Below are 14,262 nucleotides of genomic sequence, written 5' to 3' on the forward strand. Positions count from 1 at the left end.
ACTCTACTTGTTTCCCTTACCTCACATAATTCAATATACTCCTTGGTGAATACCGAAGAAAATAAATCGTTCAATATCTCCCCCATCTCTTTTGGCTCTGCAGATAGCTGTCCATTCTGACTCTCTAATGGACCAATTTTGTCCCTCGTTATCCTTTTGCTATTAATATGGCTGTAGAAACCCTTTGGATTTACTTTCACCTTGCTTGCCAAAGCAACCTCATATCTTCTTTTAGCTTTTCTAATTTATTTCTTAAGATTCTTTTAACATTCTTTATACTCAAGCACCTCATTTACTGCATGCTGCCTATAATTATTGTAGATCTCTTTCTTTTTCCGAACCAAGTGTCCAATTTCCCTTGAAAACCATGGCTCTTTCCAATTATTACTATTTCCTTTCAACCGAACAAGGACATAAAGATTCTGTACTTAAAATGTCACCTTTAAATGTTCTCCATTTCTCTACTACATTCTTCCCATAAAACAAAATGTCCCAATTCACTCCTTTTAAATCCTTTCGCACCTACTCAAAGTTAGCCTTTCTCCAATCAAAAATCTCAACCCTTGGTCCAGTTCTGACCTTCTCCATAATTATATTGAAACTAATGGTATTGTGATCACTGGACCCGAAGTGCTCCCCAACACATACCTCCGCCACCTGACCTGTCTCATTTCCTAACAGGAGGTCCAACTCTGGTAGGTACTTCTATGTATTGCTGCAAAAAACTATCCTGCACACATTTTACAAACTCCAAACCATCCGGTCCTTTTACAGAATATGTTTCCCAGTCTATGTGTGGAAAATTGAAATGTCCCACAATCACTACCTTGTGCTTACTACTAATAACTGCTATTTCCTTACATATTTGCTCTTCCAATTCTCGCTCCCCATTAGGCAGTCTATAATACACCCCTATAAGTGTTGCTACACCTTTCCCATTTCTTAGTTCCACCCAAATAGCCTCCCTAGACGAGCCCTCTAATCTATCCTGCCAAAGCACTGCTGTAATATCTTCCCTGACAAGCAATGCAACACCTCCACCTCTTGCCCCTCCAATTCTATCACACCTGAAGCAACGAAATCCTGGAATATTTAGTTTCCAATCACAGCCCTCCTGCAACCATGTTTCACTAATCGCCACATCATACTTCCAGGTGTCAATCCAGGCTCTAAACTCATCCACCTTTCTAACAATGCTCTTAGCATTAAAATATACACATTTAAGAAACCCACCACCTCTTATTCTCTGTTTATTATCTTTTTCTTCTTTCTCCCCTACATGTTGGGTCTGAGTGCTTCCCTTCTCTGCCTCCTGCCTCACACACTGTCTACTAGCTTTCTCTATTTGAGTCCCTCCCCCCAGTCGTTCTAGTTTAAAGTCTCCCCAGTAGCCTTTGCAAATCTCCCCGCCAGGATATTGATCCCCCTCGGGTTCAAGTGCAACCCGTCCTTTTTGTACAGGTCACACCTTCCCCAAAAGAGGTCCCAATGATCCAGAAACTTGAATCTCTGCCCTCTGCACCAGTCGTTCAACCACGCATTTATCCTCCACTCTCACTGTCGTGTGGCACAGGCAGTAATCCTGAGATTGTTACTTTTTTGGTCCTTCTCCTTAACTCTCCTCCTAACTCCCTAAATTTTCCTTTCAGGACCTCTTCTCTTTTTCTACCTATGTCATTGGTACCTATATGTACCACAACCTCAGGCTCCTCTACCTCCCATTTCAGGATATCTTGGACACATTCAGACACATCCCAGACCCTGGCACCAGGGAGGCAAACTACCATCCGGGTCTCCTGATTGCGTCCACAGAATCGCCTATCTGCCCCCCCTAACTATAGAGTCCCCTATTACTATTGAGTACCTTAGGTCTAGGTTTATTATTGCCATTTATAGGGAGGTACAGTAAAAAGCTTTGCATGCTATCCAAATTGCTCAGAAATAGCCTGCTCTATTGTACAAGAGTTTGAACTATACAAAGGGGAAGATACAGCGCCCTACCTATGTTGCCACTTTTAGGAAACTGAACCCCGTGATGCCTCTTCAACAAACATTCTTTAGCATGCTGCCATTTGGTGTATATGTCTTACCTCTGACTTCACAATGACTCATCTTTATTTGTTCAGATTAAATTCAATCAGCTATCTACATTCTACCATAACCTTAGACAACTTTGCTATCCACTACACTGACCTCCAAGTCAATATTCTTTAATGTCACCTCATCCAATACCATCTGCATCCACATACAACTTTTGGCAGGTTGGGGGGTGAGGGTGTGTGGGTGGATTACAGAAAGACTAGGCTTGTTGCGGAATTGTTTCTATTGCAGTTTGCAACTTATTCTAACCTAAATTATGTAATGTTTAAGTTTACATAATTTATTATGTAATGTTTAATTTTATAATTAATCGTTGCATTTTAGTAACAATTTGCTTTTTTTGGCCAGCATTTGTATAATGTCGAGTCTGACATTGAAGAATCGGACTTGGACTCTCTGGATGGCACCTCCACTGGGGAAACATCGGATGAGTGGGAAGATGAGAGTGACAGCTGGGAAACAGACGATGGGATGACTGAGGATGAGAATACAAAAGGCAGTGAGGCACTTGAAGTTGGAATAGAGGTGGCAGCACAATTGGACGAAAGCAAGAGCGAGATGGACCAAGTGCAGGGAGCTGGTGCAGTTGCAAGTAGTTCAAATTTGGATAAAATTGCAAAGGATGGTTCTCCCAAAGGCTTTCATGAGATAAAGGAAGCCATCAAAATTTTGGAAAGCTTAAAGAATATGACAGTAGAGCAATTATTGACTGGCTCTGCCACCTCCCCAACAATGGAGCCAGAAAAACAAACTAAGGAGAAGAAGTTTCGAGATGATATCAAGAAGTTGCAAGAAACTCTTCAGAAGACGCTGGACAATGTAGCCATAGTGGAGGAAGAGAAGATGGAAGCTGTTGTGGAAACTGAGAGCAAGGAAGAAAAGGTAGATGTGCAAGTCCCCGTTAAGTCTGAGTGGTCCAATGATACACCTGTGCTTTGTCAGCAGAGCAGCAAGCCTGGAGTTACATTCACCAGCGCAAAGGGTGAAGTCTTCTCTGTACTTGAATCAGTACCAGGTAAGAATTGCAGGACTTTTGCCTTACTCCAAATAAATCTGTCTGACAATCTGTGGAAGTTGAAATGGTGAGCTTTGACAGTTGGGTGAAGGCAGCTAGACCAGTAATTGTAGCTCCATTAGAGCATATAGAATGTAGAAAAGTAAGGCACTAAAACAAGCCCTACAGCCCACCATGTGCCAAACGAGATATCAAAGTAAACTTATGTCATCTTTCTGCACGTGATCCATTCCTTGCGTATTCACATGCCTATCTAAAAGCTTAAATGCCACTATCACATCTGATTCCATCGCCTTCCCTGGCAGCAAGTTTCAGATACCTACCACTTGGTAATTAAAACTTGCCCCCGCATCTCCCTTAAACTTTCTACCTCTCACTTTAAAGCTATTCCCTTTAGTGTATGACATTTCCATCCTGGGAAAAAAGGTTTTGACTGTATAACATATCTATATGTGTCATGATTTTATCAACTTCATCAGATTTTCCTCAACTTCTGATGCTCCACAGAAAACAGTCCAAATTTGTCCAACTCCTCCTTGTACCTAATACCTTTTAATTCAGACGGTAATTTAACATCTAAAGCCTCCACATCCCTGTGACAGAGCAACTGCACATAATATTCCAAATGCTCCATTGAAGAGTGCTGTTGTTTTAAGAACTAGACCTCACGGTAGTCCTTTGCTGTGAACTGCCTTTTCTTTACACAGGAATACAAAGTTGAATCATTAATAAATATATATTAATGATTTAGATGAAGAGATTGCAAATAACATTAGCAAATTTGCAGATGACACAAAGCTGGGTGGCAGTGTGAACTGTGAGGAGGATGCTATGAGAATGCAGGGTGACTTGGACAGGTTGAGTGAGTGGGCAGATGCAGTTTAATGTGGATAAATGTGAGGTTACCACTTTGGTAGCAAAAACAGGAAGGCAGATTATTATCTAAATGGTGTTAAGTTGGGAAAAGGGGGAGTACAATGGGATCTGGGGGTCCTTGTTCATCTGTCACTGAAAGTAAGCATGCAGGTACAGCAGGCAGTGAAGAAAGCGAATGGTATGTTGGCCTTCATAACAAGAGGAGTTGAGTATAGGAGCAAAGAGGGCCTTCTGCAGTTGTACAAGGCCCTAGTGAGACTACACTTGGAGTATTGTGTGCAGTTTTGGACTCCAAATTTGAGGACGGACATTCTTGCTATTGAGGGAGTGCAGCGTGGGTTCACAAGGTTAATTCCCGGGATGGCGGGACTGTCATAAGCTGAGAGAATGGAGCGGCTGTGCTTGTATACTCTGGAATTTAGAAGGATGAGAGGGGTTCTTATTGAAACATATGATTATTAAGGGTTTGGACATGTTAGAGGCAGGAAACATGTTCCCGATGTTGGGGGAGTCCAGAACCAGGGGCCACAGTTTAAGTAGGGGTAAGTCATTTAGAATGTAGATGAGGAAACATTTTTTCACACTGTGTTGTGAGTCTGTGGAATTCTCTGCCTCAGAGGGCGGTGGAGGCCGGTTCTCTGGATACTTTCAAGAGACAGCTAGATAGGGTTCTTAAAAATAGCGGAGTCAGGGGATATGGGGAGAAGGCAGGGGTACTGAGCATTGATGATCAACCATGATCACATTGAATGGCGGTGCTGGCTCAAAGGGCCGAATTGTCCATTGTATCCTTTTTAACACTGGTTCTCTGTTTGGAAGGAGTAGTGTTCATTGACTATTGACTATTTTCATGTTAATGTCACTCAAACTTGAAGGATTAAACTATGAATAGTTAAATGACATTAATTGGTTTGTTATTAATGAGCTTAGAGTATAGACTGCTGATCTTATTCTGATGTTCAGTATTCTGATAGTATAAACCTTGTACGGTCGGGTGTGCAATTAAAATTTAAAGCCAGGTTTAAGGTTTGTCAGGAAGTATTATTTCATGTAGAAAGTAGTATGTTGATGCTTTTTAAAAAAAATCATAAGCATTTGGCATTAATAAAATGTGTAAACTAATTCTTTGTTCACTTAGAGAGCCATGCATTCAAAAAAATGGAATTCCAGCCAGCAGATTCAAAGAAGTTCTTCAGCACAGTGAGAAAAGAGATGGCATTGCTTGCGACTGCACTTCCTGATGGCATTATGGTCAAAACATTTGAGGACAGAATGGCAAGTTGAACCAACCTGCTAAATAGTGTCATTATTTTTTATAAATTTACAATGACAATACTGTCAACGATAGATTTCATTTGCTATTTGTTTCAGTTTCCGATTGCTGTAAATGATAGAATGATAAGCCAATTAGCATTGTGGGAATGAGGTGGAGGTAGTGCCACTTATTCAGTCTTCCCCCACACATTCAATAGCGAGTCGCCTCTTTGTCCAGTAGATGTCAGCGTAGCTGCCTGACCCACCAAGTTACTCCAGCATGTTGTCTATCTTTCACTTTTCTTTCCATAGGATCTGTTCTCGGCTCTGATCAAAGGCCCAACACGGACTCCATATGATGATGGGCTGTTTCTCTTTGATATCCAGCTTCCCAATGTTTATCCTACGGTTCCTCCACTTTTCCGCTATATTTCTCAGTGCAGTGGACGCCTCAACCCCAACTTGTACGATAATGGCAAAGTCTGTGTGAGTCTCCTGGGCACGTGGATTGGCAAGGTACGCAGCCCGTAGAATTGAGCCATTATTTGCCCACTGCATTGGGTGTGATTTAGTTGATTAATCACGATTGGCAGAAATAGTGCAAACGGAAAGACAAAAGGAGCGGACCTTTGTCCTTAGACCTAATGCTGTTTCCCTGTTGATCTTGATGTGTATACATGGATTTGTTTCCACTTGCTATTTTATTGAGGAATCACTTTTAGTGGGTTCTCTCCGACCATTTAATTCTTTCATTTTGATTCAGGGAACAGAGAGGTGGACAACTAAATCCAGCCTTCTCCAGGTGCTCATATCGATTCAAGGTTAGTGCTGAGAAAGATTTGCTGGTTCTATGTGGTTTTACTTGTATGAATGCAGCAGGTTCTGAGGTCATGGTTGGAGACATCATGAAAACGGGCCCTTCGGCCCAACTTGCTCACACCCACCAAGATGCCCCACCTACATTGGTCCTGTCTGCATTTGGCCCATATCTCTCTATACCTGCCTAAATGTTTCTTAAACTTTCCCATAGTACCTGCTTCAACTATCTCCCTTGGCAACTTGTTCCATACACCCACCACTCTTTGTGCAATTAAAAGTTACTGCTCGGATTCCCATTAAATCTATCCTCCCTCACCTTAAACCTATGTCCTCTGGTTCTTGATTCCCCTATTCTGGGCAAGAGACTCTGTTTACCTGATCTATTCCTCATGATTTTGTGCACCTCTAAGATCGCCCCGCATCCTTCTGCACTCCAAGGAATAGAGTCCTAGCCTGCTCAACCTCTCCCTATAGCTCAGGCCCTTGAGTAAAACTTCTCTGCACCTATTGCTTGACATCTTTCCTATAATTTGGTGCCCAAAATATAGTGAACACAATTTGGTGTACACAATATTCTAGATGTAGATAACTGCAACATGACCCCCAACTTCATTACAAAACTCAAAACTATCCCACTAAACTTTCCCTATCCTTATAGCTCTCCACACGCCGGTTAAATGTTATTGTCTACATCAATGACGTCTCCCAGCACTTCTTTCAACATAGCCACTACCCTGTGTAAAAAGAAAAGGTTGCCCCTTGCGTTCCCCTCAATCCTATCCCTGTTGATTCAGACACTGCAATCTTTAGTGAAAAACAATCTGCTGGACAACTCATTGGTCCAGGCAGCCTGAGTGGGGAAAAGGACAGATGTTTTTTGGGCTCAAGACTCCTCAAATGATGGAGTAGACTGGAGGTTGCTGGTAGAGAGATGAGGGAAATGGGCAGGGCAAGAACTGGCAGGTGATGGATAGATTTTGGTGAGGAGGGATTGATTTTTGCATGATTTTGGTGGGAGAGTGAGATGGGTGGTGATGGTAACCAAAGGTAGACACAAAGCTAGAGTAACTCAGCGCGACAGGCAGCATCTCTGGAGAGAAGGAATGTGTGACGTTTCAGGTCGAGACCCTTCTTCAGACTGGTTAGGGATAAGGGAAACGAGAGATATAGACAATATAGTCCATCGGGTGGCGACACCGCAGTGGCTGCCTCCCCAGCAGCTCATAGTCCTTTCACCCTTTATGTTATTTTTACTGTGTCTAAATGTATGTTTCAATGTTCCTTGGTATGTCTTATGTGGTGGGGGGAAATAGGGGGAAACAGTTTTTCAGTCACTTGCGTGGATGGAGGTGTGTCTTTTCTCAGTGTCGCATCACCGCTCCCCCCCCCCCCCCCCCCCCCCCCCGCGGCCTACCAACTGGATTGGCGCGGCCTTTCCTACCGGAGCCGGATCAGTGGTTCAGCAATGGGCACAGCGATTAATTACCATTGCGGAGCGGGACAATCCCTTGTTGGGGATCGCCAGTGTTGGAGCTCTGGAGTTTTGGGCCTGCTGACTTTAACACCGTGGTGCTGTGGTTTGCGGAGCTTCAAGCCGCGAGCGTGACACTGACTAGATTAGATTAGATTAGATTATTCCTTTAATAATCCTTTTCAGGAAATTACAGTGCAACGACAGCTTCAAGACAAACACAACACCACGCTTTCATACATAACAAGTTAAAATACGTTAAAATACAAGTTAAAATATAATTAATTTAAAAAAAGTGCAGTTATTTATGCTCATTATAAAGTCTTATAGCAGCTGGTAAACAGGACTTCCTGTATCTCTCCGTTTTGCACATTGGTGCAATCAGCCTCTGGCTGAAGATGCTGCTCTTGATCACCTTCAGGGCATGGAGTGGGTGGGTGGGGTTTGTCATTATGGAACCTAGTTTCTTTAGAGTTCTGGCCTCTGCCACCTGCTGGACCGTTCGTTGCTCAGCCCCGACCACTGAGCCGGCCTTCCTAATTAGTTTGTCCAATCTGTTTTTATCCGCTATACGGGCGCCATCTCCCCAACAGGCCACAGCAAAGAACAGAGCACTGGCCACCACTGAATGGTAGACACTACACAGTAGGGGTTGGCAGATATTAAAAGACCTCAGCCTCCTTAAAAAATACAGTCGGCTTTGTCCCCTCCTGTACACCGACTATAACATCGTGGAGGCCTGGGATCTTTTGCCGAGGATCGCTGGTGTTGGAGCTCCGTCCAGCTCGGCCTGTGGACTTCGAAAGCCGCGGTCTCCGGTAATAAGCGGCCGATTCGGAAACTCCAAGCCGCAGAGTGTATTCCGACGTCGGAGTTTCGATCATCTCGGCGAGAGGGCCAGTACATCGGGCCGTCCGTAGCGGCGACTGCGGAGGGTTCAAAGGCCCCGACCACGGGTGAACAAAGAGGAAGATGACTGAACTTTGTTGTCTTCCATCACAGTGAGAAATATTGATTCCGCTGTGGTGGATGTTGATGATAAACTCTATTGTGTTCTTTTATTCGTTTAGCTGTATGGTAACTCAAATTTCATTGTACCAATTGGTGCATGTGACAACAAATGTGAACTTGAACTTGATGTAGAGAAAGAACAATGAATGATAGATATGCAAAAAAGTAATGATGATAAAGGAAACAGGCCATTGTTAGCTGTTTGTTGGGTGAAAACGAGAAGCTGGTGCGACTTGTGTGGGAGAGGGATAGACAGGGAGGAAATGCTGGGGCTACCTGAAGTTAAATAAATCGATACACCACTGGGCTGTAAGCTGCCCAAGCGAAATATGAGATGCTGTTCCTCCAATTTACATTTAGCCTCATTCTGACAATGGAGGAGACCTAGGACAGCAAGGTCTGTGTGGGAAGGGGAATTAGTGTTTAGCAACCAGGAACCAAGGCTAGAGGAAGATGACAAAGGTGCAGATGGTAGAATCTGATAAGGAAGATGTCCCCAGCTTTAGTAGTTGCCATCGTAGTTGTGCAACATTTCATGGAGGCATCAAATATGTATTAAATAACGAAAGTGAAAGCTGCATGTTTCTGCAGGTGAGGTTGGTCCAACAGAAGTCAACCGGAATTCTTCAGTTCTGTTAAATACTTGTGAAAGGAATTATTGGCGTCCTTAATCCAGCGTCATCTTGTGAAGTATATAACTATATTGCAAGTATTTCCATTACAACTTGATCAATGATTGATTTTCTGATTTGCAGGACTGATCCTGGTGAATGAACCATACTATAACGAGGCTGGCTTTGACAGTGATCGTGGCCTTCAAGAGGGCTATGAAAATAGTCGCTGTTACAACGAGATGGCTCTGATAAAACTGGTGCAATCTATGACGCAGCTCATTCAGAAACCTGTCGAAATATTTGAACAGGAAACAAAAGAGCATTTTTATACCAACGGCTGGCGTCTTTTGAACAGAATGGAATCTTGGTTGGAAATCAATGAAATGATCCAAAGAAGCAGTGAAGTTAGTGCTGAAGATGTGTCTGTTCATAGCTGCCCATCCGATGTGGGGGATGGGCAGATGGAACATCTCTCTCCATCTGCTGCTTCACAGATGCTTACAGAATCTGTTCAGGTCACCAAGGAGCCCAGTATGGAGAATTCTCAAGTTCATGTTAGTGGTGTAGAGCAGAGGTTGTTGGCAGAAGCTGATTCAGAGGAGAGTGTATGTCTGGAGATGGATTCTACTGATCAATTGCAGGCTACAGCTGAGACTTCCCTAACATCAGAACAGAAGGCTTCGTCCCAAGCTATTGTCAAGCCAAAAAGGCGGCGAAAGAGTTATCGTAGCTTTCTCCCTGAGAAGCGAGGTTACCCTGACATAGGTTTCCCTCTGTTTCCCCTCTCCAAGGGGTTTGTGAAAAGCATCTGTGGCTGCCTACAGCGATACAAGGTAACCTTAATACAATCTGGAATTCCAGAGAGGAGAGAAGAAAGATGAGCACTGCATCTACACCACAGGTTTACAAAGTTTTCTAGACTTTTGATAATTGTGTAATAAAAGCAAAAGGATAGTGAGCAAATCAAGGCTGCTCGCATTTTGTATCTGGAGTGGAGTAGAATGAATGTGCGTTACTTCAGGGAGCAAAGCCCGAGCGAGCCTGAGCATTTTAATGCATGATACACTTGGTAAATTGCATCCCTGCTGAAAAATGGCTGCACAAAGAGACCATAAGATGTAAAAAACTGATAAATGTTTCTCCCAATAACATTAAAGTGGAGTTTATAGCTTGATGTATACAGTATTTAATCCAGATGTAAATGTCTACACATGTGGACTTGTATTAAGTTCAGAATGCTTGATTGCTTCCTATTTATGTAGAAATTGTGAGAGTGCGTGCTTTATTTTTAAAAATTTATTTTTGGTTGCCTTACACTAGTGTAAAATAAGACTTTACAATTAAATTGGCCTTAAGATGTCACCGAATATGGGTTTCCACATTTATTTTCTCACTGTTTACTGATTGTTGCAACATTGGCGTAACGTGATGAATAAAGAGATCACTTGCATGATGCAACATTTAGACAAGCGACTTGACAATTGACTAGTCCTTCCTGTTTCCTTTTGGGTTGAAAATCTGCAATGGTTGAGTTGCAGTTAGAAGTTGAATTAAAAGTGTGCTTTGTTGCATATAATTATTATTTGGAGTGGTAAATATTCTCTGCAGGTGAGACATGAATGTCATTTTTGTTCATATGACTACACAACTGAATGAATGTGCATTCTCATGCAGACACGTGCCGTCAGGGGAGGCAAGTAGGCACTGCCTACCCTGACTAAAATTATAAAATGATAATTATTAAATATAAATAGTAAAGGCACGGGAGAATTATGCCTATCTAAGAGATCGATCTCTTAGGTAGCCATAATTTCCGTTGCCTTTCATGCGCAGTACATGTAATACGTGAAAGTGTGTGCAGCTCATGTGCCGTCGATGCTGCTTCAAGGCTTCACGATAAGGGGAGCTGAAGGCAGCTGAGATTCCGCCTTTGCACCGTGGATTGCGTACTGCGCAGGCGCAGCACAAGTTTTTTGGCGGGTTTTTCAAACATGGATTGTCATTATCTTAAGAGTATCTTGAGAAACAAAGAGAAGAATGAAGTTTGTGTACAAATAATGTGGTAAGTAGATTTCTTTGAGCTATATGTTTTTAAATACCGCATTTCCCGGCAATGAAGACGCTATTTTGTTTAACCCAAAAATAAGGCACAAAAATTTACATGCGTCTTCGATAGCCAAGTCTATCCCTCATTGCTAGCAGCTGTTGGGAAGCGGCTGTAAAAGGACAGCGCCGGTGGGGGTGGAAAAGAGTTCCTTTCACAGCGTGTGGGGAGTCCGGCCAGGGGTAAAGTTGCAGGAGGGCAGGAGCGTTGAGAAGGAGAGGGTCGGGGATCATGCCAGCAACCAGCTCAAGAGCAGGTCAGCGGGCGATGGATAACAGGACAGCAGGCGGTGGAGCTTACTCCATGTGTCAGTGCGAATAACCTCAATTGGTCCCTCAATTGCTCTTAAGCTCACAACTGATTCAACGTCCCGGTGTGCTCCCGTTTTTCCCGTCTGCCGTCACCGTATACCCCCCCCCCCACCCATTCAGTAATTCAGAATGAAGGAGATTTGGAAGCCTTGGGCAAATTGAATTGTTACTCTTTTTATTTCTTATTTTTTTGAGCGTGAGAAATTCTATGTCCCACCAGCCTTCTTTCAAAATTTAGCAACTCAAAATGGGGGTGCGTCTTCATTGACAGGAAATACAGTTCTTTATTAAGAGATATGGCTTTTGAAGACTTTATAAAAGTCGACTGACTGCTAACGGAGAGGAGAACAATCTGCGCATGCGCGACTTCAGATTTTTTAAAAGCCGATTGCCTGCCTACCCTGAGTAATTACTCAAGGCATGTGCCTGTCTCATGTGATAGGCTTGGAGTGATTAACCAATTGCTGCAACTGTATTGCGAATGTATTGAAGGCAGTTTGCACTCTGGTCCCGACATGAAACGTTATTATCTAATGGTGGCCGACTAGGAAAAGGGGAGATGCAGCGAGACCTGGGTGTCATGGTACACCAGTCATTGAAAGTGAGCATGCAGGTGCAGCAGGCAGTGAAGAAAGCAAATGGTATGTTAGCTTTCATAGCAAAAGGATTTGAGTACAGGAGCAGGGAGGTTCTACTGCAGTTGTACAGGGTCTTGGTGAGACCACACCTGGAGTATTGCGTACAGTTTTGGTCTCCAAATCTGAGGAAGGACATTATTGCCATAGAGGGAGTGCAGAGAAGGTTCACCAGACTGATTCCTGGGATGTCAGGACTGTCTTATGAAGAAAGACTGGATAGACTTGGTTTATACTCTCTAGAATTTAGGAGATTGAGAGGGGATCTTATAGAAACTTACAAAATTCTTAAGGGGTTGGACAGGCTAGATGCAGGAAGATTGCTCCCGATGTTGGGGAAGTCCAGGACAAGGGGTCACAGCTTAAGGATAAGGGGGAAATCCTTTAAAACCGAGATGAGAATAACTTTTTTCACACAGAGAGTGGTGAATCTCTGGAACTCCCTGCCACAGAGGGTAGTCGAGGCCAGTTCATTGGCTATATTTAAGAGGGAGTTAGATGTGGCCCTTGTGGCTAAGGGGATCAGAGGGTATGGAGAGAAGGCAGGTACGGGATACTGAGTTGGATGATCAGCCATGATCATATTGAATGGCGGTGCAGGCTCGAAGGGCCGAATGGCCTACTCCTGCACCTAATTTCTATGTTTCTATGTTACCCATTCCTTCCCTCCAGAGATGCTGCCTGTCCCGCTGTTACTCCAGCACTTTGTGTCTACCTGCAACAAAAAGGTTGCAGATGCTGGAATCTGAGGGAGGTGGTGAGTGAAATGTAGAACCAGAGGGAGGGATGCTGGGTGGCAGGGGACAGTGGGGTAGGGGGAAGGAAATTGGGGAGCACAATAGAAAATGATGGGTGATTGGGTAGAGGAGGGGAAAGGACTGGTTGAGAGGGCAGGACTGAAAAGTTGTGCTTGGGGAGGGGTAGGAGAAACTTGGTGGATAATGAGGGGTTTATCTGAAATTGGAGAATTCAATGTTATGCCACTGGGCTGTCAGCTACCCAAAACATTTGCCTAGTGTTTGCTTGTTTTTGCCAATGTGGAGGAAGCCACCAAATGCATAGATGAGGTTGGAGGAGGTGTGTAAACCTCTGTCTCATCTGGAAGGTCTGTTGGGTCCCTGGATGGAGGTGAAGGTGGGGGTAGGGACAACTCTTGTTGCTTCTGCAGATGCATGGGAAAGTGTGTGGGGAGGAGGAAGGATGAGTGAACCATGGGTCACAGAGAGAATGGACTGGAAAAAGTAGAGGTAAATGGTGTGTTTTTCTCCTTTGGTCATTTGCTAACACTAAATTAGATGAATATTAATATCAGACATCAATGAAGTTTCAAATTAAAGTCTAAAGCTTTACCAAAGTTCATGTACCCCACATCTACCAGACTGTCTTCATCAATTTTCTTAAAACCTCAAAACTAACTTGATCAAGATTTGTACAAGATCTGTCTGAAGAAGGGTTTCGGCCCGAAACGTCACCTATTTCCTTCGCTCCATAGATGCTGCTGCACCCGCTGAGTTCCTCCAGCAATTTTGTGTACCTTTGTACAAGATCAGTTTACAACCCAATGTATTAATATATATGCTCCATGGGTAACCTCTAACCCCCCCCTGCCCATGCCCCATCCCGACTCGTACCTCTACCCACCCCCCACGCCCCCCTCATCAGTCTGAAGAAGAGTCCCAACCCAAAATGCCACCGATCCATTTTGCAGCGTTACTGACTGACCTGCTGGTATGGGTCTTGACCCGAAACATCGACCATTCCTTCTCTCCAGACATGCCGCCTGAGTTACTCCAGCATTTTGTGGCATGGATAGAAAATTGGTTGACTAACAGGGAACAGTATGACATAAATTGTTTGCATGGTAGCATGTATACTGTCTTATCAGCCCTCCACAACCACCACATCCTTTAGTGTGGCAACTGGCAATTGATGCTTCTCGGACTGGAGGCCTGTGACTAGTGTGCCTCAGGGTTCGGTACTGGGCCTGTTACAGTTTGTCATCTACATCAATTATTTGGATGAGAACATACAGGGCAAGATTAGCAAGTTTGC

At 43.7% G+C, this 14,262-nt stretch overlaps 1 protein-coding gene across 1 annotated transcript in view; it reads left to right on the plus strand.

The window, feature by feature from the left end:
- Positions 1 to 10,629, plus strand: part of ube2o (ubiquitin conjugating enzyme E2 O) — a 99,411-nt gene extending 88,782 nt beyond the window's left edge. The window contains exons 14-18 of the mRNA XM_033044744.1: positions 2,449 to 3,115; positions 5,130 to 5,266; positions 5,558 to 5,761; positions 6,009 to 6,066; positions 9,302 to 10,629. Coding sequence (XP_032900635.1) covers positions 2,449 to 3,115; positions 5,130 to 5,266; positions 5,558 to 5,761; positions 6,009 to 6,066; positions 9,302 to 10,041 — 1,806 coding nt within the window. The 3' untranslated portion in view covers positions 10,042 to 10,629. The remainder of the gene's footprint in view (positions 1 to 2,448; positions 3,116 to 5,129; positions 5,267 to 5,557; positions 5,762 to 6,008; positions 6,067 to 9,301) is intronic.
- The last annotated feature ends 3,633 nt before the right edge of the window (positions 10,630 to 14,262 follow it).

The sequence above is a fragment of the Amblyraja radiata genome, chromosome 26 (assembly GCF_010909765.2).
Source record: "Amblyraja radiata isolate CabotCenter1 chromosome 26, sAmbRad1.1.pri, whole genome shotgun sequence".
Lineage (NCBI taxonomy): Eukaryota > Metazoa > Chordata > Chondrichthyes > Rajiformes > Rajidae > Amblyraja > Amblyraja radiata.